This window comes from Saimiri boliviensis, chromosome 3 (genome assembly GCF_048565385.1).
Source record: "Saimiri boliviensis isolate mSaiBol1 chromosome 3, mSaiBol1.pri, whole genome shotgun sequence".
In the NCBI taxonomy this organism is placed as follows: domain Eukaryota; kingdom Metazoa; phylum Chordata; class Mammalia; order Primates; family Cebidae; genus Saimiri; species Saimiri boliviensis.
This window is the reverse complement of record NC_133451.1, coordinates 2,652,580-2,677,439: the sequence shown is the minus strand read 5'-3', so window position 1 is coordinate 2,677,439 and position 24,860 is coordinate 2,652,580. Positions and strand designations below refer to the sequence as shown.

Sequence of the window (24,860 nt, the reverse complement as noted above, 5' to 3'; positions counted from 1 at the left end):
ATATGCTAGAGGCTGGAGCTCACCAGAGGAAAGTACAAACAGCACCCACAAGGTGCAGAGTGCTAGGGTTTCCTGCAGGCCCACTGCACCTGAAGCACTGCCTGGGCCAACGCTCACACCTACTCCTGAGGATGATCACTGGCACAATTTACAGATGAGGAAACTGAGGTTCTAATGAAGTAACTCAGCCATTTGGTCCATCTGACGGCAGAAGGCTTCGCCATTTGTAGCTCCATACTTCGTAAAGAGCCAACCCTTAAGATCCAGGAAGCACTGCAGACTAGTGACTACCACTGCATTGTTCTTTCTCACCAACTTAGAAAAGGCACCAAGAAAGAGACAATACTAGTGAAAAGATGACACTGGAGATTTTCAAATCGTAGTTTACATTTAGAAGACATTGACCACAAGTTGCTGAAGGTCCAGATGCCCCAAGAACCTGGGCTCCTCATAAGCAGTGATGTAGGCAGTCCTGGTCCAAGGAGAAAGGCTCTCATGGCCAATTTCTTCCACTACCAAATGTGGCACAAGCGCCCATAACTGGCATCAGCAGCTGTGACAAATGAACAGGGATGAAATTTTCCAACTTAAATTTTCATTAGACTCTTTATGTTTAATTTCTATGTTTCAGTAAGAAAGTTGGATAACACCAGCTGCAAAAATGTCTAACATTCTTTCTTTGCCCTAGAGAGAACACAGTGTCTCTAAGGCAATGAACAGCAGCCTGCAATCTTTGTATGAGAGAGTCGGTGAGTTTACACCAGCCCTTCCAGGATCATTTTGTCTGAGAACAAGCCCAATCTGAAAATGGAAAGACTGAAGGAAAATATCAGTCACCATGAGAAATCCAGATGGAGGGAATGAACACAAGTCAGTTGGTCAGAGAAATCCGAGAAACACTGCATGGCCAAGGTCAGGAGCAACAATCTCTCCACTGGGCACCCCCACAGAGAACACGGTGCCTGTGTGCTCTATGATACATATAAAACTAAACCTAAGCTGATTTTAGCAACTACATACATTCATGTGCAACCCTTTTGGAGATTAGCCTGCCCAAATGACAGGGTCTTTCCGCAGAAATCTGGGACCAGCCACCTTGCTAATACCAAACGCACTTCTAATCATGGGGGAACATGGAAAACAGAAACTTTCAGCGGCTTGCTAAAAGCAATCACCTGAGTTCTTAGCAAGACATGAAATAAGCATGAGTGCTGGGCTGACAATGAGACGGGACGGACAGTGGACTGGTCACCCTTCAGGAGAGGGAGGAGATGTGAGGCCGGAATTAGAGACACTTCTCTGCATACCAACATGTTTTTTCTTTACTGGCCTTTATTAATTTACCATATTTTTTCAGGTAATCAGTGTTAAAAGTTTGGGTTTATTGATTTCACGTTTTAAAAGCTGCTTTAAAAAGCTCAGGGTTCTTTGCCATGAAAAGCACAATAACAATGTTCTTACTTCTGTGGACGTTATTTTACGTGTTTCTCATTACTGGAAGACTTAAACTTCTGAAACTTTATTACAAAGTCACACTTACAAAGTTGGTGCTGAGCCACTGTCTGTGAGGATGAGCCTGGGATGCTGCTGAATCGTGATGGGAGAGCTGGAGCCCGACCCTGAGCTTGCAGATGACACGCTGGGCGGGCTCCTCTCAGCAAGGTAGTCAGGAGTAGGATCCACTTGTAGTGGGAGCTGGTGAATGTGGATGTCGTCAGTGACAGGGGGGTCCATGATACCACAAGTGAGGATGTGTGAGAGGCTGCAGTCATCACAAGCACATCTGATCAGGAATTAAGGACAGTTACCAAGCCAGCCAATGCAGAAGGCTAGACCATGCTCTCCAAGGGCCGTTTCTGGGCCTCTGCGGAGCCCAGTGAAGGTCTTGTGGGCCGGACACACTAACACAAGCACCCAGGCCTACCTTCTCCTGTAGTTGCAGTTGGGGCAGTCAGGCATGCTCAGACGGGATGACAACATGTGCCTCATGGTGTCCGTGAAGTTGTTTTCTCCAGTAACTGCTTTCTTATTGGTTAACTAGAGGAAATTTTAAATGCTTTAATTTTATAAGACCCTCCTCCGAGACATAGCTCATTATTTTTCAGTAATTCTGCTAACATGTGTCATGTTCCTGGGCACTGCTTTCTCAGTGGACAGGACCAGGAACACAGGGGAAGCAGACCTGGAGCTGGCAGCAAGTGGCGACTGAACTGCACAGTGTTCAGTTACCAGGAGCCCCTAAATGCTTTTGTCTTCACAGCAAACATACTGCTGGTGTGCCCTCGAAGCAGACACCTGGAAGGCAGGGCTGCTGCAGAGGCCCGGCCTTTACCCTGTCTGCCACGTGCTTGGTACTTGCAAGGTACTGGGAACAGAGCTGTAGGAATGGCACATGGAGGACAAGGAGGGGGGCCTGGAAACTATTGAGGGAATGGTGCCTCCACTTCCAATAGACAAGGTGAGCACCTGCATTTCAAAGGAGAAGGAACTCTGGTCCCACTCTGGCAATAGGACAGGTAGCAGATGGAAGGCCCACTCAAAAGGACAGGATACACACAGAATGGGGAAAGGGAGGAGGGGAGCATGCCCAACACTGGTGCCACCTGTATACCTGTGGTGCCCAGAGGAGACCAAGGACATGCAAATGTGGAGATAGGCATGGGGTCAAGGCCAGGGAACCACCAATATTTACAGAAAGGCCAAAAAGTGGAGTTTGTAAAGGAGATGGAGAGGAGTGTCAGAAAACAGGAAGAGAGCTGGTATGGCATGTGGATGGGAGCTCAGGGGAAGCTGAGTTTCCAGATGAAGCCAAGGGCCTAAGACCAGATACAGGACATCACCAGCGAGATCTGCCACACAGTACCAGCAAAGGTGGAGCACAAGCCTGCGTGGAGGAGGCACCACCAGGAAGATGAGGAAGAGAAAGTCCAGATCTGCTAGCTGCCACATTGAAGGCATGGCACCTGGTGCCGTCTGGAGGTCTGAGTGCTTTGTCTGGGGAAGCTGGGCCCCCAACCCATGGGACATCAGGCGACATCCTGAACCCCACCCCATCACCCTTCCTTGTATGTAAACTGCAGCTGGCACCACCTGCTCACAGAGGACTGTGGGGGCTCAGGGCAATATCGTTTGTAAAACACCCAGGGCTTCTGTGGGATAGAGACCACTCAATACACATGTGTTTTTCTTGAGGAGTATTTGAAAGATAAGGAAATAGGTGAACAAAACTCGTTTATCTTGAAAATAAAAACACCATCTTGAGTAGTTTTTAACACTGGCAGAGGGTGCCGACGTCATCCTCCAATGCTGTTCTAACAGAGCACATCAACGGGCAAAGAAATTATTCACTCTGTCAGGACAAATCTCTACTTCCTTTAATTGCCTCTCTTACCCACAAGCTTACCTGTTCCTCAATGAATCGTCTTTGTTTAAAAAGCTCCCAGTCTTCTGTTAACATGCGTTGTTTGGTTTTCATTGTCATCTAGCAAGGGGATTTAAAAAAAAAAAGAAACAAAGAATAACCTTAATACCTGCGACAATTACGCAAGACATTTTCAAGAGGAGATTTTCTTAAAATGAGATATATATGAGAAACATCATCTACAAACAATAAAGATAGAATACTACAAACATGTTAACAGGTATTTCCCTGTTAACAGGTATTTTTACTCAAAATCATCACAAGTACTTTTCTCACATGACAGAGATGAGCAGACATTAAAAAGAGAAATTAAGATCTTCTGGCTAAATCTGTCAATACAGTGGATGAACGATCACTATTTACTGAATGCCCTTTATGTGCCCTAAATGTGTTAGAAATAAGCAAGATGGCGGCAGCTCAGTCCTGCCACACAGAGATCTCAGCCTACAAAAAAGGAAGAGCTATTAACAGGCACGTGAGACTTAAAGAAGCAAAGCAAAACAAAACTGACGAAGAAGGAATGAATTAAAGGCAAAAAGAGAACTTACTGAGAAAACAGTGAAGCAAATGTGATTAATAAAACCAAAAATTGGTTCTCTAAACTTCTGCCATGGCTGAACAAGGTTGGGGGAAGGTAACAAAAAAACATCAGGTTTGAGAAAGGATACGGATACATATGGAGACTGTTTCTTTTTTGTTTTGTTTTGTTTTTTTGAGGAGGGGTCTCGCTCCATCACCTAGGTTCGAGTGCAGTGGCATAATCTTGGCTCACTGCAACCTCTGCCTCCTTGATTCAAGTGATTCTTGTGCCTCTGCCTCCCGAGTAGCTGGGATTACAGGCACCCGCCACCATGCCCCAGCTCATTTTTGTATTTTCAGTAGAGACCGGGTTCGCCATGTTGGCTAGGCTGGTCTTGAACTCCTGGCCTGAAGTGATCTACCTGCCTCGGCCTCCCAAAGGGCTGGGATTTCAAGCGTGAGCCACTGCACCCGGCCAGAAGATTGTTTTAAAATTGCGAGAGAAAGTATCTTTGTAAGTTGATGCTTTACAGTATTCTAAAGAAGTGTTGCAAACAAGGGGCTCATGGGCTATTTTGTCAGACCTGCATAATGCCTCTTTTTAAAATTTTTTGAGATTTCACCTAATAATCCAGACTTCTGGCTTCTCTTGACAACTCGGTGGCTCTGGTGGCCCTGTAAGCCTGCTGGAGCCAAGTGGGCACTGCCCCTAACGGAGAACAGGAGAACACATGCGCACACACACAGGTGGGGCGCACACACACAGGTGGGGCCCACACCGCTCCTAACGGAGAACAGGAGAACACATGCGCACAAACGCAGGTGGGGCGCACACACACAGGTGGGGCGCGCACACACAGGTGGGGCTCACACCGCCCCTAACGGAGAACAGGAGAAGACGTGCACACACACAGGTGGGGTCCACACTGCCCCTAACCGAGAACAGGAGAACACATGCGCACACACACAGGTGGGGTCACACCGCCCCTAACGGAGAACAGGAGAACACGTGCGCACACACACAGGTGGGGCGCACACACACAGGTGGGGTCCACACCGCCCCTAACGGAGAACAGGAGAACACATGCGCACACACACAGGTGGGGCCCACACCGCCCCTAACGGAGAACAGGAGAAGACGTGCGCACACACACAGGTGGGGTCCACACCGCCCCTAACGGAGAACAGGAGAACACGTGCGCACACACACAGGTGGGGTCCACACCGCCCCTAATGGAGAACAGGAGAAGACGTGCGCACACACAGGTGGGGTCCACACCGCCCCTAACGGAGAACAGGAGAAGACGTGCGCGCACACACAGGTGGGGTCCACACCGCCCCTAACGGAGAACAGGAGAAGACGTGCGCGCACACACAGGTGGGGTCCACACCGCCCCTAATGGAGAACAGGAGAAGACGTGCGCACACACAGGTGGGGTCCACACCGCCCCTAACGGAGAACAGGAGAAGACGTGCGCGCACACACAGGTGGGGTCCACACCGCCCCTAATGGAGAACAGGAGAACACGTGCGCACACACAGGTGGGGTCCACACCGCCCCTAATGGAGAACAGGAGAATGCGTGCGCACACACAGGTGGGCTCACACTGCCCCAGGGCCTCTCCCAACTGAGGGCGCTTTCTAAGGTGAGGGTGGTGATGGCCATGAGCACCACAGGAACTCTGGGGCCACTCTACTCCCTGTCGTCCATTTCCAGAACTTTCCCTATCCTTGCAGGTGTGAGCTTACGACCCGTCATCTAAATGACGTGGATAACTTCCTGAGCCAAATTCCATTTGTAAAACTGACTCAATGTAGAAGGAAACCTGAAATAGACTAATAAATGTCATATAAAAATGAAAAGATAGACAAGATCTATAGTTCTTGTTATTCCCTGTAAATACGAATTAGGCCCCAAAGTTTTATGGTAGGTTCTATCCTTCATGGGACAGAAAATTTACAGTATTCCTGAAAATTTAAAAAAAAACACAGAAAGTTTCTCAGTTCATTCTATGAAGCTAGTACAACTTTTATAAAAAACAAGTAAGACCTCAAAGACCAAGACAACTCAATTATGCCTCAGATTATAGGTATCAAAATCCTGGCTGGATGCAGTGGCTCACACCTGTAATCCCAGCACTTTGGGAGGCCAAAGCAGGAAGATCACTTATGGCCAGGAGTTTGAGAATAGCCTGGGTAATAAGGCAAGAGACACCCACCCTTACAAAAACATTTTTTTGTAAATAAAATCTTTGAGACAAGGTCACCTAGGCCGGACTACAGTGGTATGATCGCAACTTACTATGTAGCCTCAACCTCCTGGGCCTAAGTGATCCTCCCACCTCAGCCTCCCAAGTATCTAGAACCACAGGCACACACCACCACACCTGGCTAATATTTTTTTCTTGTAGAGGTGGGGTCTCTCTATGCTGCCCAGGTATGTGGTCTCAGACTCCTGGGCTCAAGCAATTCTTCTGCTTTGGCCTCCATATTCCACCTGTGCTGGGATTACAGATGTGAGCCACTGCGCCAAGCCAAAACCATGGTCCCAGCTACTCAGGAGGCTGAAGTGGGAGGACGGCTTGAGTCCAGGAGTTTGAGACTGCAGAGAACTAGTATCTTGTCACTGCACTCCAGCCTGGGCAGCAGTGTGAAACCCTATCTCTAAAAATAATTTTATATACATATCCTAATACACACATACACACACACACCCTAAATCAAATATCAGCTAATTAAATTTAATAATAGAATAAAGAATGACATATCATGATCTACTAAGGTTTCATCCCAGGAATGCAACAATGTCTCAAAATTAGGCAACCTAAACTCTTAATTCACATAGCAATTTAGCAATTGATGTAAGAAAAATCATACTATCAAATTTGACATCTTTCTGTTTTATTTTTTAAATGATAGCCTAAATAAACTAGAAATAAAAGTAAACATCTTTAATTTGCTAGAAAGTATCAAAAGTCTGTATGGCAAGCATCAAACTTCATGGTGAAACACTCACAGCAGCCCCTCGAAGCCAGGACTGGACAAGGGTGCCAGTATCAATGCTCTTATTCACACTGGTCTGAAGGTCCTAGTGGAAGCCAAAAAAAGGGGACAAATGCTGGAAAAGATGAGATAAACCTATCATTATTTGTAGAAAATGTCGTGATTTCCTAGACTCCTAGATTCAAGACTCAACTCAAAAACTACAAGAGTTCACGCTGCCATCTGGTGAGATGACTGGTCACAGGGCACCTCCACTTTCCCAGTTCCCAGCAAGAATGCTTTAGAACACGCATTCCCCACTCAAGATGCCAGTCACAGCAGCCCCTCACACTACACACTGTGGAAGCATAAAATGGGGCAAGATTTATAAACTATAAAACCATAATACAACATATATGTTAAAAAAAAAGTTGGAACAGAGTGACATACCATATTCTTGGATGGGAAGATTCAATATTGATGCTAATTCTCCCTTTTCATTGTATATGTCTGCAGTTACTATAAAATCTTAGTGTAGAGCTCCAGAGTTGTTTGATAAATAACATCAATAAAAACCTCTTCCTTGACTCCTCATAGCCTCTGGGTAAATATTTAGGGGGAGAACAAATTTGGATACCTGCAGGCTTACGTACGTGTCAAACAACAAAGAAAGAATGAATTTTAGAAAGCAAACATAAAAATAATTGATTTCAAAGATCTAGCCTGGGTAACATGGTAAAAACTTGTCTCTACGAAAAATAAAAAATTAGCCAGGCATGGTGCTGTGTGCTGTGGTCCCAACTACTCTGGAGGCTGAGGTGGGAGGGCTACTTGAGCCCAGCAGGAGGAGGTTGCAGTGAGCTGACATGATGCCACTGCCTAGGTGAGAGTAAGACCCCATCTCAAACAAACAAAAACCTACTAGCTCTCTTGTCACATACATACATACTTATGTGTGAAGAGAGATTCAATTATTTTACATGTATTCAACATTTTAAAACCTTGAATCAGTATAAAATTTCTAAACTGGTATTGATTAGAAACAACCAATGTTCATTCAAAGGTTTTAAATTAAAATGGTTCCTTTGGAGAGTGGAGTGGTCAAAAACCAAGGAGCACCAGGAGCCACCGCAGCCACCCCCATAGCCTTCGGGGGAACACAGTCCTGCTGACATACTAATTCTGAACCTGTGGCCTTCAGAACTAGGAGTGTAAATTTCTGTTGTTTTCAGCTCCCCTCCCACCCATGCATAAGATTCTGTAATGACTATTATTCTCTGGATGTTACTAAAGTGGCTCAATTTCCCTAAATCGTTATTAGTGGGACATTGTCTCTCATGGTTTCTTCACAAGAGAGTGAAAATAAGAATGCATCTTCTCACTGCTTTAGTGGAGACTGGTTTTCTCTTTGTAAAAACGAGGTAAAATGCAATTTTAAAGAAATTCAATTTCAGCTTTACTTTTTAAGTGAGACTATTTTTTCTCCCTAGAGAGAACATGTATATTGTTATTTTTACATATATACCATTTTCCCTGGAACAGCAATAATATCATATATATTTCAAAATAAATGTTTAACATCAAGAAACAAATACATCAAGAAATTACTATTCCCAAAGGAATTTCCCTAAGAGGCATTTTTGTGTTTAGTTACAGTTCAATTTGAGAAATGAATCTCTGAAACTAGAACTTTATCTGCTATTTCCACCACATGTGTAACAAGGGACATCACCCCAGGCTCCTAGGAACAGGATGTTCTGCTACGTAGGACACCGCTGACCTAAATCCCAACTGGCCTGCTGGCTGAGGCCCTTGGAAGCCTCCTGTCATCTGCCGATATGGTAACACCAGGCAGCAGTAGTGAGGCTCTAGCCACACCGGGGATGGCACAGCACTTGGTAAGGGTTCATCTTCCTTCTCTTCCATCTCTTCTCCTAAGTTATCACTAACTGCACTATTTGTCTGAAGTCACCTGAAGGCTATAAGTTATTCACAACCTCAAAAACTTATATTGATACAAGATGGGAAAGCCAGGTGATACGGTTTAGATCTGTGTCCCTACCCAAATCTCATGTCCAACTGTAATCCTCAATGTTGGAGGTGGGGCTTGGTGGGAGGTGATGAGATCATGACAGCAGATTTCCTCACTGGTGCTGTTCCTGTGACAGTGAGTTCTAATGAGATCTGGTTGTTTAAGTGTGTAGCAACTCCCCGCCCCACTTCTTCCTACTCCAGCCATGTAAGATGTGCCAGCTTCCCCTTCACTTTCCACCATGACTGTAAGTTTCCTGAGGCCTCCCTAGCCATGCTTCCCATATAGCCACAGAACCGTGAGCCAATTAAACTGCTTTTCTTTATAAATTATCCAGTCTCAGGTATTTCTTTATAGCAGTGCAAGAATGGATGAATACACCAGGGATAAATCAAGTGAACAGCATCAATCCTACAGAAGGAAAACAGCAAATGTAGAAGAAAGCAAGGTCAAAGTTCCATTCAGCAAAGCTTCCACACTCAAAGCTTCTCTGCAACAGGCCAGCCTTTTCTGTTCAACACCCAGACAGGAGCCACTGACACACCCCACTCACCTTTATTGACAGGTCAGGCTAGTCTGCACTCAGGCTTGCAGACAAGTGCCTCCCCTGAAGAGTACTCTGCAAATCCTGGGAAACTGAGTACCAGGCATAGAGGCCACCAGCCCCAGCCAGGAACAGATGTGTCCCTAGTCCAAACACCTCTCCAACTCTTTTCCACATTCTCTATCATAAGGAACTCAACTCCACACTACAGCCCACTCTCCCTTTAAACAGCCCTTGCAAGAGACTCTTTCTGACCACATACATCTACATGGGGTCCCGTCTCTGCTCCCTGCAGCTGTCTGGGACAAGCTGAATGTTTGCTTCACAATGGTCACTTCTTGACCACTCAGGCCAGCCACCTCATGATCCTTATGCGTCCCTGCCTGGTGGGGACCAGCCTGGTGAGAGTTGCCTGAGGACAGACAGCGTGGCTGCCACCACTGTAATTACAGGACCTTTCACATCTGCCCTGTGACATTAACCTGTCACACTAATATGGTTCAGTCCTGTCCCCACCCAAATCTCATGTCAAACTGTAATCACTACATGTCAGGGAGGGACTTGGTGGGAGGTGATGGGATCATGGGTGCAGATTTCTCCCATGCGATTCTCGTGATAGTGAGTACTCACAAGATACGATGGCTTAAAAGTGTGGCATTCCCCTCATGCCCTCTCTCTCCTGCCACCATGTAAGACGTATCTTGCTTCCTCTTCTCCTCTCACGATGATAAGTTTCCTAAGGCCTCCCAGCCATGCAGAACTGTGAGTCAATTAAACCTCTATTCTTTATAAATTACCCAGAATCATGTAGTTCTTTTTTTTTTTTTTGAGACAGAGTTTTGCTCATTGCATAGGCTGGAGTGTAATGGCACAATCTCGGCTCACCGCAACCTCCGCCTCCCAGGTTCTAGTGATTCTCCTGCCTCAGCCTCCCAAAGAGCTGGGATTACAGGCACGTGATACCACATCCGGCTAATTTTTTTTTTTTTTTTTTTTTTTTTTTTTTAAGTAGAAACGGGGTTTCTGCATGTTGATCATGCTGGTCTCCAACTCCTGACCTCAGATGATACGCCTGCCTCAGCCTCCCAAAGTGCTGGGATTACAGGCGTAAGGCCACCACACCCTACTTCAGGTACTTCTTCATAGCAGTGTGAAAACGGACTGATACACACCCTTCCAGGTCTGATGCCACCCTCCAGTGGATTTACCAACACTCAGCTTCTCATCTGCATGTCTGTTACTGCTACAAACACTAACAAGACTGTGGAGGAGGGCCCTGAGACAGTGTTCTCTGGGCCGACAGCAAACAGCATTGCAGCCATTAGTGTGCTGTGGGCAGCTATCCATGCATACTCAGAAAGTGCTTGGGGCACCTTTTTATGAAACCCTTGGTAAAGGTAGGTGGGGTTCTATGCATGTGGGGGGTTTCAATGACCTAACGTAATTCAACTTGCCTGTAGCTCATGCTGGCAAGAAGGAGACTCGATTGGTGACACTATGTCATCATCGACAGAGATGCTCTTAGATTAAGGACCCGTTCATGTGCTTCCTTCAAGTAGCCTCTTTGGGAGTCTTGAAACCCTGCCCTGCGCAGCAGCCCTTCCCTGGGCTTCAGAGCCCTGAACTCCTGTCTCTGCTTCCCAGCCAGGATGATTCTGGCTTCTCACACCTCGCTCCTCTGTGAGGCTGAAGCAGCTCATCAGCTTCATTCCCTTGAGCCCCAGTGACAAGAGTGAGCCAGGTAGAGAAGCCGGCCTCTCGCCTTTCGTTTTTCCTTCCCAAGGTCTTTCCTGTTCAGTGTCTATTGGTGACCTGAGATCTCACAGCTTCTCCCCTCCCTCTGAACTCTCAATAAACCACCCTGTTTAGGTGTCATGGGATGTGTCCTAGAGCGATAGTCCATAGCCTTTTTGGCACTAGGGACCAGTTTTCATGGAAAACAATTTTTCCACAGACCAGGTGAGGCAAGTGGATGGTTTCGGGACAATTCAAGCTCATAATTATTTATTGTGCACTTTATTTCTATTATTATTACACTGTAATACAGAATGAAATAATTCTACAACTCACCACAATGCACAATCAGTGTAAGCCCTGAGCTTTCCTTCAACTAGACAGTCCCATCTGGGGGTGACGGGAGACAGTGACAGATCATCAGGTATTAGATTCGCATGAGCGGTGTACAACCTAGATCCCTTGCACACCCAGTTCACAACAGGGTTCCTGCTTCTATGAGGATCTAATGTCCCCACCCATCTGACGGGAGGTGGAGATCAGGCGGTAATGCAAGCAATGGGGAGTGGCTATAAATACAGAAGAAGCTTCACTTGCTGAAAGGCCACTCACCTCCTGTTGTGCAGCCTGGATCCTAACAGGCCATGGACTAGTTAGTACTGGTCTATGGCCCGAGGGTTGGGAGCCCCTGCTGTATAGGGCACCCAGTAACCAGTCGCCCACAGTGCAATACCAACGCAGGGACTATTTACTTCGCTATGCCTATGTATTTTTTTCTTTTTTTTGAGATAGGGTCTCACTCTACTTCCCAGGCTGGAATGCAGTGGCATGATCACAGCTCACGACAGCTTCAATCTCCCAGGCTCAAGCAATCCTCCCACCTCAGCCTCCCGAGTAGCTGAAACCTCAAGCGCACACTACCATGACGGGCTAATTTTTGTTGAGAAGGTCTACCTGTGCTGCCCAGGCTGGTCTCAAACTGCTGAACTCAAGTAATCCACCTGCCTTGGCCTCCCAAAGTGCTGGGAATACAGGTGTGAGTCACTGTGCCTGCCCTGCTTTTTTTTTTTTCTTTTCCAGATAGGATCTCATCCTGTCACCCAGGCTGGAGTGCAGTGGCACCATCATAGCTCACTGCAGCCTCAAACTCTTGGTCTCAAGTGATCCTCCCCTCTTCAGTCTCTGGAGCAGCTGGAACCACAAGCACGTGCCACCAAGCCAGTGAATTTTTAAATTTTTTGTAGAGACAAGGTCTCACTATGTTGCCCAGGCTGGTCTCAAACTCCTACTCTCGAGTGATCCTGCCACCTTAGCCTCCCAAAGGGCTGGAATTACAGGTGTGAGCCACTGTACCTGGCCAGTTTTGCTTTTTAAAAATAGCACACAAAAAACTTATTTGGAATTAGAAGCTCGTATAAAACTCAAACATCACCTAATGTAATTCTCTCACTTTGCAGGTGGGAAACTAAGACCAGGGAGGGAAAAGACTCATGAGGCAGATTCAGGACTGCATTCTGGTGTTAACTGCCATGCAGGGTTCTCCCCGGGACCCAAGTCAAGAACACCACAGGGAGTGGTGACCTGAACACACTACTGGCCCTCCTGCATGGCCGCAGCCCCGAAAATCCTGTGCTGATGACGCCTACTTCCTGGAGCAGGTTAATGCCCACTATCCTAGCTTCCCCCAATTCCTGCTCCCTCCACCGCAACAGCAAGCTTCTGAAAATGGGTTGGAGCACCCACAGATGGCAGAGGGGAATGAAGCTTTCAGCGCCCTCTGCTGGGCTGCCCCCACATGGCCCAGCTGCAGCCCCCTGGATGGTCAAGGGCTCAGGAGATGAAGGCTGCTGAGGTGATGCTGCAGTGGGAGGCTCTGCCCTGCCCACCAGACTCCAGACCCTGCCCTCACAGCAGTCCAGGACAAAGAGTCACTGATTAGTGACAAGCCACAGCTAGAGAGTAAGTCTCTGGCTGCAACAACAGACATGATCTTGAATTAGGAACACATCCACTTTGAAGAAACACGAAACAGCAATGCTCTCTCAAGCCCCACTATGGGGCCCAGGACACAGAGGAAGTCTTCCAGGACCAAAGTGACCTCCAAGGTCCATGCCTCACCCTGACGTGCTGCGCGTACACGATCAAGGAAGAGGTGCAGACAGAGTTATGGGAGAGTCTCAGGGCCACCTGCCCAAAGACAAGCTCAACAGCACAGAATTCCGCATGTGACGACATTGGAACTTATTCCACTGAAGCTGATGAAGGTTCAAAAAATAAAAACCAGCAGGAGGGGCGCAGGAGCTCACAAATATAATCCCAGCACTTTGGGAGGCCGAGAATACACAGGAATGGAGTAAGAGAAATCCCACGAAATTCCAAACAACAGACCATTTGTAGCTCTAGTCCCTGTGGCTGCAGCAGAGAACAACAACAGAAAGCACTGTGAATTCAATGACACAGTTCACGGAGGCAGCGAGCACAGGCCAGTCCCTTCCTTCTTCCCAGTCCCTCACAGCACTGACAAGGAACACTGACAAGGAGCCACAGCTGGCATTCACGTGGCACTCACCATGCCAGGGCAGACATGGGACCAGCACACACCTTAGGCCAGAGCCCGGGTTCCATTTTCCTAAAGACAGTCTCACAAGCGCAACACAGAAAGAACTCAGTCATCCCTCCTTTACTGCTGCTCACACCACTGTCATCTTCAAACAAGGGCTCCTCTCAGTATCTTCCTGGCCCAACCCTGCTTTAGGAGAGCGGCAGGGGTGGGAAGGAGAGGATGCCGTCTCAAAACACTGCTCTATCTGAGAGACTTGGGCTGCCTTAGCGCCCTCCCTTCAGATCCACTTCCAGCAGGTGCCCTCCCTCTGTCTTCTACTTTGTGGGCCACCTGCCACCTGTCCATGTGTCTGCACTCCCTTCTACACTGGGACAGACAGATAACGAGCTCTCAACAGGAGAGTGCTCAGTAAATGGCTCCTAAACTTAAAAACCTCCTACCTGGGGTGCAGAGTCTGGGTGACAGTCCGTGGGAGTGATAGCAGGTGTGCCCAGAGCAAGGTGAAATTGATCAACTGCTGCCACCGCACCTCAGGCACAGCAGGGCCAAGCCATCTGTGATGCCAACAGGTTTCCCATCCCTTCTGGAAAACCAGCAACTGACATACAGGGGCTACCCATATGCGCCTCCGGCCCTCAGTTGTGAATTCCTGGCCTGCAGCTCAGGACGAAGCTAGTGTCTTGATGCTGCCTTCAACAGGGCTGTCCAAGGGTGTGCGCAGGGTGTGGTGGTCCCAGGCAGCGCTCACCTGCTCATCCACATAGGCATCAATCCTCTTCTGGCACTCCAGCCACTCCTCAGCGACTCTGCGCAGCTCCTCCTCGGAGCGCTGGTACCTCTGCAGCAAGGTGCTGTATGTGTCCTCACCGCAGGTGTCGTGTGTGGCGGTTCCTAGCCTAGGAGAGAGAAGGCCTTGTAACAAAGGAAACAAGCCAAAGGCGGAAGCGTGCTTCTTGCTGCTACTGACCTGTTTTGTCACCTCACCTCCTAACGTGGAAAACAGGGCACCAATCTGCACCACAGCAGGGTACTGTTTGGGATCGACAGATTCCCCATGCAAGGCATCAGGACAGACTGGTAAAAAGGAGATGCTCAAGGAAACAACAGGTTCTAAGAAAAAAATGAGCACTGAACAACACATCTCTAACGACTACGGCTTAATAATTCAGTTTACGGCTTAATATGGAGTTGCAAATGAAAAACTCAAAAAATTAAAACAGATAAAAATGAAAATTAAAAATAATAAATAGGAGACTGCAAAGGTATTTTTGCAGTCTCATATTTGGTTTATCACTATTATTTATATAACTGGCTCAGAGAAGACAAAACATTTAATGGGACATAAAATTTAGATCTGGTTTTCAAACAAAACAAAACAAAATTTGATTTACTTAAAGAAATGTAATAGTTTTCTGTCTACTATATTATATTCTATTAAGAAAGATGGCACAATGGAAAATGAGAACATAAATGGGAAACAGAAGACACACATGCAGGTGGACAGTGAGAAAAATACCTAAATTCCTGAAAAGAGACCGTAGTAAGCAAGACAGCCCTTGGGAGACAGAAGAGTGGGGGCTAGGGTCAGGAGGAGGATGAGGCGAGGTGTGGAGACACACGTGGATTATTACCAGAAAAAATTAATGTTCCTAATACCTAAATCTATCAGTGTGAGCCAAAGTAAGTGGAATAAAGACATCCTGACAAAGATGGCTTAGAATCAAATACAACATTTATAATAGATCAAGAGCACAAAGATTCTGCGCAGGGTTAGGGATCAGCATTGATTATATAAAGCACTAGAGGCCACTCAAATGTATCATGGCACATCTAGAAGAATCAGTACTAGATAACTAGATGCTTGTTACCACTTTTATAATTACGTCCACCCATTCACACACATACACACACTCATGTATATATAGATGTATGTATTTTGAAATGGAGCTATGCCCATGGTAACTAAAGATATGACTACAGCATGTTAAAAATATTTGTAGTGGACATAGGGAAAAAATGTGTAAGAAATACAGAATTATTTATAAAACCTAACTTTGTTCATGATTTTCTATATTTTCAGAATTATTTTTTAATGACAACCTAATAATTTTATGATAAACAATAAAGCTATGTTAAAATTAGGATCTTTTCATGGGTGAAATGGGCAGGAATGACTCCCTCTTCTCCTCTGTCTCCACCCTCAGGTCAATCGTGCCTGGAAATCTCGGCTACCGAAGCCACCTGTGCGCTCACCCACTGCAGTCTCTCCAGGGGAGGCAGCAGAGGTTAGGCGTGACTGGGCAGTCATTTAGGGAAGCTGGGCAAAAGGAAAGAAACAATACTGACGCACAGGACTGAGGCCACTTCAAAACATCAAAGCTGTTCTTCTACGGCTGTTTCTGGCCCTCAGGAGACAAAACTCCTCCAGACACGGACTTGAGATTCCAGCGGCACTGGGGTTCTGCCACAATGCAGCCTGTGAAGTAGTTTTTCTCCCATTTCTCCTCTGCCAGCCTTGCTCTTCCGTGACTGGTTTCCATTCTGGCACAGAATCCCATTTCTACCCAATCCCAACCTGCCCCTCCTCGCTCCACCTAGAAAACTGGGACACAGCGTTACACCATCATGTGTTCCTTGTCCCACTCCTCCCAGAAGTAGGAACTTATCTCTTCCAAGTTATAGAATTCAGATTACTCTGAGCCAAGGGAAAGCAAAAGGGGTGGGGAAGGGGGTGTGTGGATATCTTTGGTGGTGTAATTGGAAAGCAATCTGCAGGCACAGGGCTTCCCCACAAGCAAAGCTATGCTAGGATCAAGAGAGTCACAGGGAATATCCACAGGGTTGAATTAAATCAATGGCTCAGCAAACAGGTGTCTAAATATTGAGCTTGCAAATATAAGACAGCACCATGGAAATACGCTCACTGTAATGTTACCAATAATGTGTATGTGAAACATTATCATTATTGACAAGGAGAATGAAATAACATTGGTCTGGGTAAGTTTTATAAGCCTAATTAATATATATTTAAAGTGAAACCCACATTGAGCTACTGACACCCACAAGTAAGAGAAGCAGGCCTGAGGGATCTGCTCCAGACAGAAACACCCCCCAACACACACTGACCAGCCAGGGGATCTGAGGGATCCGCCCGACAGAAACATAGAAACACACCCCCCACCACTGACAGGCCAAGGGATCTGAGGGATCCACCCGTGATGGAAATACCCGCCCCACACCTGCACTGACAGGCCAGGGGATCGGAGGGATCCGCCCCGATAGAAACACCTCCAACCCCCGCACTGGGCAGCCAGGGGATCTGAGCAGAGCCGTGCAGAGCCTTCAGATCCCACCACCAATTCTCAAGCATGACAGAGGATGGAGGCGGCTAGACCACTCCGCAAACACAGCCACGCAGGACCCAGACCAAGGCACTCCGCAAACACAGCCACGCAGGACCCAGACCAAGGCACTCCGCGAACACAGCCACGCAGGACCCAGACCAAGGCACTCCGCGAACACAGCCACGCAGGACCCAGACCAAGGCACTCCGCGAACACAGCCACGCAGGACCCAGACCAAGGCACTCCGCGAACACAGCCACGCAGGACCCAGACCAAGGCACTCCGCGAACACAGCCACGCAGGACCCAGACCAAGGCACTCCGCGAACACAGCCACGCAGGACCCAGACCAAGGCACTCCGCGAACACAGCCACGCAGGACCCAGACCAAGGCACTCCGCGAACACAGCCACGCAGGACCCAGACCAAGGCACTCCGCGAACACAGCCACGCAGGACCCAGACCAAGGCACTCCGCAAACACAGCCACGCAGGACCCAGACCAAGGCACTCCGCAAACACAGCCACGCAGGACCCAGACCAAGGCACTCCGCAAACACAGCCACGCAGGACCCAGACCAAGGCACCCCCAGGAGAGATGGCCCAGTTCTTTAACAGATATATTTTAAGACAAAAAGGGGTGGGGAGTTGGGGAAAGGAACCTGCCAGTTACAGACTTTCAAAGGCTGTAGGGGAAGAACAGAAGGGGGCAATGGAGAGTGACTATTTCACAGGGAGAGTTTCTGTTTTGGGTGAGGAAGAAATTTTAAAGTACATGGCGGTAACAGTGATAAATACTATAAATATAATTAATGGTATTGAAATATACACTTCAAATAGTTAAAATGTTTAGCTTTATGTTATACACACTTTACCATAATTTTTTAAAAATGTAATATACCAAAAGCCATTGAACTGTACATTTTAAGTAGGTAAATGGTACAATATGTATTTCAGATGATGCAGAAGCTATAGGAGGTGTTTGTACGTAATCAGTAGCAAAAATTATTATTATGTATTTATTTATTTGAGACAGTCTTGCTCTGTTGCCAGGCACCAGGCTGGAGAGCAGTGGCACAATTCTCGGCTCACTGCAACCTCTGCCTCCTGAGTTAAAGCAATTCTCCTCCCTCAGCCTCCAGAGTAGCTGGGACTACAGGCGCGTGCCACCACGTCCAGCTAATTTTGTATTTTTTAGTAGAGACAGGGTTTCACCATGTTGGCCAGGATGGTCACGATCTCTTGACCTTGTGATTCGTCCGCCTCGGCCTCCCAAAGTGCTGGGATTACAGGTGTAGGCCACTGCGCCTGGCCATCAGTAGCAACATTTTTATGAATTGTTAAATGTGTATCTGTACACTAGCAATGCAAATCTGAATTATGTTGAATCAGTCTCATGCTGACAAGTGAGTCAGCTGCAGAGCACAAAGGCATGGCATGTCCTGGCATCATGAGTGGTGCTCAGGGAACGCGCTGGTTGGCCTCACTCTGTCTCTGTGTTTATCCTGCTCCCTCAACTGCCCCTGGGTCTCAGAAGTGAGAAGTTGAGACGGCAGTGTGAGCCCCAGCATCCACACTGGAGGCATGGCTCATGGTTGCAGTCTGACCATTATACCCAGTGAGCAAACGGAAAATGGAGAACTATGACACAGAAAAAATGGGAGTTTTATGATACACTTTCAGGTTTCAGTCACCCACCCACAGTCTGACAGGCACACCAAACTCACTGGCTTACCAGTAAATTTTTTTTTTAAAGGTAGATACCCGGGCATCATGTTTTTAGAAATCCTCTCCCAAGATGGATGCCTTCTCATGAAAAGTACTTTTGAAGAATCATAACCAGGGACAAAGCCTGCTCCATGTTCCAGATTCACCACTGTGAATTCTCTTCCGAAGCCTTTTCTTCTGCAAGGGTCACAGTAAGGACTTTCCAATCTCGACACAGTGGCCCCAGAAAGGAAGGAAAGGCTGAGAGCAGGCTGGGGCACAGGGAACACCGGAAGCATCTGCAACCCACCTCCCAGCTGGCCACACCCCCCAGGACACCTTGTTCTGCTTTTTGTTTATTTGTTTGAAGAGACGGGGTTTGCTGTTACCCAGTCTGGTCTCCAGCTCCTAGGCTTAAGCAATCCTCCTGCCTAAACCTCCCAAGTTGCTGGGCCTAGAGGTGTAAAAGCCACCACGTGTAGCTTCTGATCTCTTTGTCCTCAATTCTCTTTGACCTAACTGCTTTCTCTAGAGGTAAAGTTGTGAAGTGAAAGTGGTCAGGATCCCTCAAATAAAATTTGGAAATATAGGAAACAAAGACTGGGTCAACCTACGGATTTTAAAGAGAAAAACAGGATGCTGGGCATGGTGGCTGACGCCTGTAATACCAGCACTTTGGGAAGCAGAGGCAGGTAGACACTTAAGTTTGAGACCAGCCTGGACAACATGGTAAAACCCTGCCTCTACTAAAAATACAAAAATTAGTTAGGCACAGTGGTGCACACCTGTAATTCCAATTCTGGTTACTCAGGAGGCTTAGGCAGAAGAATTGTTGGAACCGGGGAGGTGGAAATTTTGTATTTTTTAGTAGAGACAGGGTTTCACCATGTTGGCCAGGATGGTCACAATCTCTTGACCTCGTGATTCACCCGCCTCAGCCTCCCAAAGTGCTGGGATTACAGTGAACTAAGATTGTGCCACTGTACTCCAGCCTGAGCAACAGAGCAAGACTCCATCTCAAAAAAAAAAAAAAAAGCAATAACTGATGTAGTCAACAGAATAATTTATTCCCTGGTTCTGTAAACCTAACGATTTTTTTTTCCTGTGATAGCATCTTGCTCTATCACCCAGGCCAACCTTCGCCTCCAGGGTTCAAGCAATTCTGCCTCAGGCTCCCAAGTAGCCGAGATCACAGGTGTGCACCACCACACCTGGATAATTTTTATACTTTTAGTAGAAACAGGGTTTTACCATGTTGGCCAGACTGGTCTCAAATGCCTGATCACAGGTGATCCGTGCCTAGGCCTCCCAAAGTACTGGAATTACAGGTGTAAGCCACTGCACTCAGCCTCTAAGTATATTTTAATGTGGTCAAATGTAGATGGCTGCTGTCACAATGGGTCTGTATTATGGAAATGTGACCACATGTGGTAAATAGAACAAAATCACCGAACTGCAGACCTGTGATAGCTCATGCATGACTCAAGTGTATGGAACTGCGATCTGCTGAGCAACATCACATCAGGAGGAACATATTCCCAACTGAACATGGTACCAACAGGGCAAATACATGCCCAACCTAAACCTTCTCACTCTGACCCCGAGCAAATACCCCATGAGTCACTGCTGCACTCTGCACCGTTTTCTCAGTGAAAGCAAGACGCCAGCCAGCCTCCCAAGCATGAAGGAGCCACGTGGATGCACTACACCAGAAGACAAAGCAATGGGGCCTCAAGAAGCAGGGGAAGGCATGGAAAAGACACCAAGCTGTGTCCAGGGGGCCTCGGGCACCCTCAGATCCGGGTCTCCTTTCCTCCTCCACGTCCCCTGCATGCCCAAGAGCCATAGCATGAACCATACCATGGCTGCCCGTCAAGGATGGGTCTTGTCAAGGAAAAGTACTATGTTTACTGTAGCTTTTCTGTATTTATAAGGAATTTGTGGTGTCAAATCTTAGAGGCATTTATGTTGACTTATCATTTAAAAGTTTAATTGTATTACTTCTTAGGTTTTGAGCTTTTGGCCCAAACTATCTTTTTCTCTAAGCCCTGTGATTTTTTCCTGCAAGAACTTTCACACTCAGTTGCACTCAGCTACATGCACACTAGTCAGGAGAAAAGACTGTGCTGTCACACCGCAAAGACATACACGGGTTAAGGCCAAATACCTGATCTGTGACACCAGTGCAGGCAAGTTGCTCTGAAGAAGTGGCTCCGAAAAGACCAGATTTTCAAACAGGTGTTTATTATGCAGTTCCCACGTCACCTGGAACTTTTTCAAGTGTTCATTTTCCTAAAGAAAAAAAAAAAAAAGATAAACAGAAGATTCAGTGATTGCTCAAGACTTGAAAATTCCCAGAGGGATTCCTTCCCCTCTACCCTGCTCCTCCCGCCATGCCCACATCCCTCTCCACAGGCCCCGAGCACTCTCCCTGTATGTCCCAAGGCACAAAGTCAATCAGAACTCTGACTGCAAGGACATGGTTTCACTGAACTTCCCTTCTAAAATGGCAAGTTTAGAAGGGACGCAAAAACAGGGGTGGCAGGTGTGCACGCAGACAAAGTAGTAACTGCGCATGTTTGAGAGTAATTTCTCACAATTATGCTTTTAAAATGTAATGAAAACCCTTATACTTCAAATAGTTTAGATACCAAAGGACAATAATTTTCTTACCTATTTGGAGAAAGCTTCCATTCTAATTAATATGCACAATTTCTCCACTCACAATACCCTGTTAGAGGTAAGGTCTTTTGTCTTCCTAACAAATGTAACCAAACTCATCAATTACTTTAGACAATACCATCAAAACCTAGAAGTGTCCAGTCATCACAGAGGCACGTCAACAGAGATGTACAGTAAGCCCCCAACACAAGATCACTGGGGTTGACGCCATTATTACCTTTCCTAAATGCAATGTTCACATTTAATAAGTCTTGCTACAACCATGCGTGTGTGAATCCATGCTTCCCTCTGTGAACTACACGGACACTACTTGTGTTCAGATCACGTTACATCTTTGGGTGAATGTTCCTGACTTCAATAATCGCCAGCTCTGGAAACTGCACTTCATCATGCTTGGCTACTCCACGTCTCCTGAGTCGGGTCACTCACAGGGACTGGGTTTAGAGGTCTGCTCCTGTTTACAATATAGCCAAGTTGAGTTGATGGAGACCTTAGCAAATGAACGACACAAAGATTTCATTGTTATGTCACCTGATAACCCTAGTTGGTATGGGGGCTGAGAGAACAAATCATCATGATTAACTTCTGTTCTTGAAAGTAAACCCTTATAAACACATTTGGAGAGCGCACACCAGTGATACTGCTAGACCACCGTGTGCCTGCCCTGCTGGGTAGAGCTCTGTTTTCACACCTGGAAACACAAAGATTGAGAGATTCAGCAATGAATCTATGCCATCTGCAGAAAACCTCAACCCTTCCATTTTGTTAACATTTCCGATACTTTTCCTCATCGTATTTTCACCAGTCCCTCTCAGATTGAAATGCCATCACTCCTGTTTCACACCAAGCGTATCTCAGAGCAAGTACACTCAGTACAGGAAAAATGCATGCGGCAGGAGACCAGAAACAGGTAACTGATACCCGGCCCCAGGCTGGAACCCACGAATGTGCTCGTAATAATGAAGCTGGTGAAGTACCAAACCCATGCTGCCCAGGTGCTGTGCCAGGTATGAGGACACAAAGACTACCTCCTGCTACAGTAGGCACCTGCCCTCCAGGGGTTACTGGGGAACAGAAGAGCATGCAGTGACCTGACTTACAATTCAGCCACAAGACAAAGAGTACATAGGAGCAGATGCAGCATCCAGATCAGACCAGGCTAGTGACCAGCTGAGGGAGGGGCCTCCTGGAAGAGCTGAGGCTTTGCCTGGCCTCCTTTGGAAACCTCTGGGATAGCCGTTTCCACCTGCCTGCCTATGAGTGGAATCACAAGTCTGGCTTTCTGGGACAGTTGCTAGTGGTCACCGGGTGAAGGCTGATTTATGAAGATGTTTGGCACTATAAATAAAATCTAAAATTACACTTCTAGGTGAGGCATGCAAGACAAAAGAGCAGATTTCAGACTCACTTCACAACCTAAAATCAACGTAGCGTTTCCTTAAGTAACACATGCTAACACCTGAATGCCTACCATGGCCAGGCACTGTTCTGAGCACTGAACTCAATGCCTCCAGAAAGTTTCCCGTGAACGTGGTGCTGCCCTGCCCACGCGCCCATCTATAGGTGTGGAACCAGCACAGAGGGGCTCGAATAATTGGATGGGGACATGTAGGGGTGGGCTCTGCAGGATATGCTGTCTCAGCTCCTACGAGAGGTGAGGCCTATGGGAGAACTGCTGAGCTAGAGGCAGAAAGGCTTGTCAGTGATCCAAGGGCAGGCTTTGCAAACTGTTCTCACATCCCACTACAAAAAAGGTTCAGAAGAAGGTAGAGAAGATGTTTAGAATATAGTCCTACAATAGACAGAAATAACAGGATATTTGAGATCTTTCTGCCTTTGTGGATGAATAATTTAGAGTTCACTATTATAGCATGGTGAGGCATTTCCTAGATGACTGTTTTAGATTTCTTTTCAAAAAAAAAAAATTAATTGATCGATTGAGACAGGGTCTTGCTCTGTTGCCCAGACTAGAGTGCACTGGCACAATCTTGGCTCAATGCTACCTCCACCTCCCAGGCTCAAGCAATCCTCTCACCTCAGCCTCCTGAGTAGATGGAACTACAGGTGTGCACTACCATGCTCAGCTAATTTTTGTATCTTTCGTAGAGACAGGGTCTCACCATGTTGCCCAGGCTGGTCTTGAACTCCCGGGCTCAAGCAATCCACCCACCTTGGCCTCCCAAAGTGCTGGGATTACAGGTATGAGCCACCACACTCAGTCCCCCAATTTTATTTTAGTACTTTAAGTACAAAAAATGTGACTCATTATCCTGTTTGATCCCCCCAGGCAGTGTGGAATAAACCTCACACGAGGGCATTCTCCAGGAGAGTTGCATTTCTGAGAGTATCTTTCTATGTCCAAGAGTATCCAGTGAGATCAGCAAAAACAGTAAATTGAGGGTGCTGTTGACAGAAGAGCTAATGAAGTTAAGAATTAGCTGGCAGAGTGTGCACATCAAAGTACATCTGTTGCTTCAAAGAAAACAAGTGACACGATTTGTGGCTAATCATAAAATCTGAGCTTTTGGCTGGGCGCGGTGGCTGATACCTGTAATCCCAGCACTTTGGGAGGCCAAAGCAGGCAGATCACCTGAGGTAAGGAGGTCGAGATCAACCCGGCCAACATGATGAAACCCTGTCTCTACTAAAAATTGAAAAATTAGCCTGGCATGATAGCAGGCACCTGTAATCTCAGCTACTCGGGAGTTTGAGGCAGGACAATCGCTAGAACCCAGGAGGTGGAGTTTGCAGTGAGCCAAGATTATGTCACTGTACTCCAGCCTGGGTGACAAAGCAAGACTCTATCTCAAAAAAATAGAAAATAAAAAAAACAAAAATCTGAGCTTTCAAGCAAAAAAGAACAGTTGCATTTGCTGCTGTTGGCTTAAAAGTTATTACACATTTAAAGACCTTTCTGATGAGATCAGAGGTGATATGAACAAGTATCATTTTTGATACTAATAAAAATGTCAACATCCAGAAGATACTCAGTGAACCAATATTTGCAAAATGACCTGTGGATGACACTAGAAAACCATGCATAAGTAGAGGGTCCACTGAGACTGAGCTGGAACCTGTGAATTTTAATGGAACAGAGTAGGGTAAGTTCAGTGATACAGTTTCAGATTATATCAAAACTAACCATTCAATTCTCACATCTTGGTTAATTAGGATTTGAAGAATATGAAAATATTCTTCCTTTTTCCAACTACATATCTGTGAAAAGTTGAATTTTCTTCAATAACTTCAACCAGACAACCTATGACAACAGACTGGATACAGAAGCAAATGAGACTTCCACTGCCTCTACAGAGATCAGGAGAGGTGTGAGTGA

The 24,860-nt window shown here is 46.7% G+C and overlaps 1 protein-coding gene across 7 annotated transcripts in view; it reads right to left on the bottom strand.

Moving 5' to 3' along the window:
• The window catches only part of FAM193A (family with sequence similarity 193 member A), a 205,815-nt gene that overhangs the window by 70,052 nt on the left and 110,903 nt on the right, over positions 1-24,860 (bottom strand). For 5 of the 7 annotated variants that reach the window (XR_012516794.1, XM_010345212.3, XM_074395796.1 and 2 more), the window contains 5 exons: positions 21,012-21,136; positions 14,544-14,691; positions 3,404-3,481; positions 1,925-2,037; positions 1,541-1,783 (listed from right to left, as the gene is read on the bottom strand). Coding sequence is in view for 6 of the 7 variants with exons in the window: in XM_010345212.3 (XP_010343514.3) it covers positions 1,541-1,783; positions 1,925-2,037; positions 3,404-3,481; positions 14,544-14,691; positions 21,012-21,136 (707 nt within the window). In the remaining variant the exon portion in view is untranslated. Of the gene's footprint in view, positions 1-1,540; positions 1,784-1,924; positions 2,038-3,403; positions 3,482-6,956; positions 7,029-14,543; positions 14,692-21,011; positions 21,137-24,860 lie in introns of all 7 variants that reach the window. The other 2 variants (XM_074395798.1, XM_074395797.1) reach the window with 2 other exon arrangements.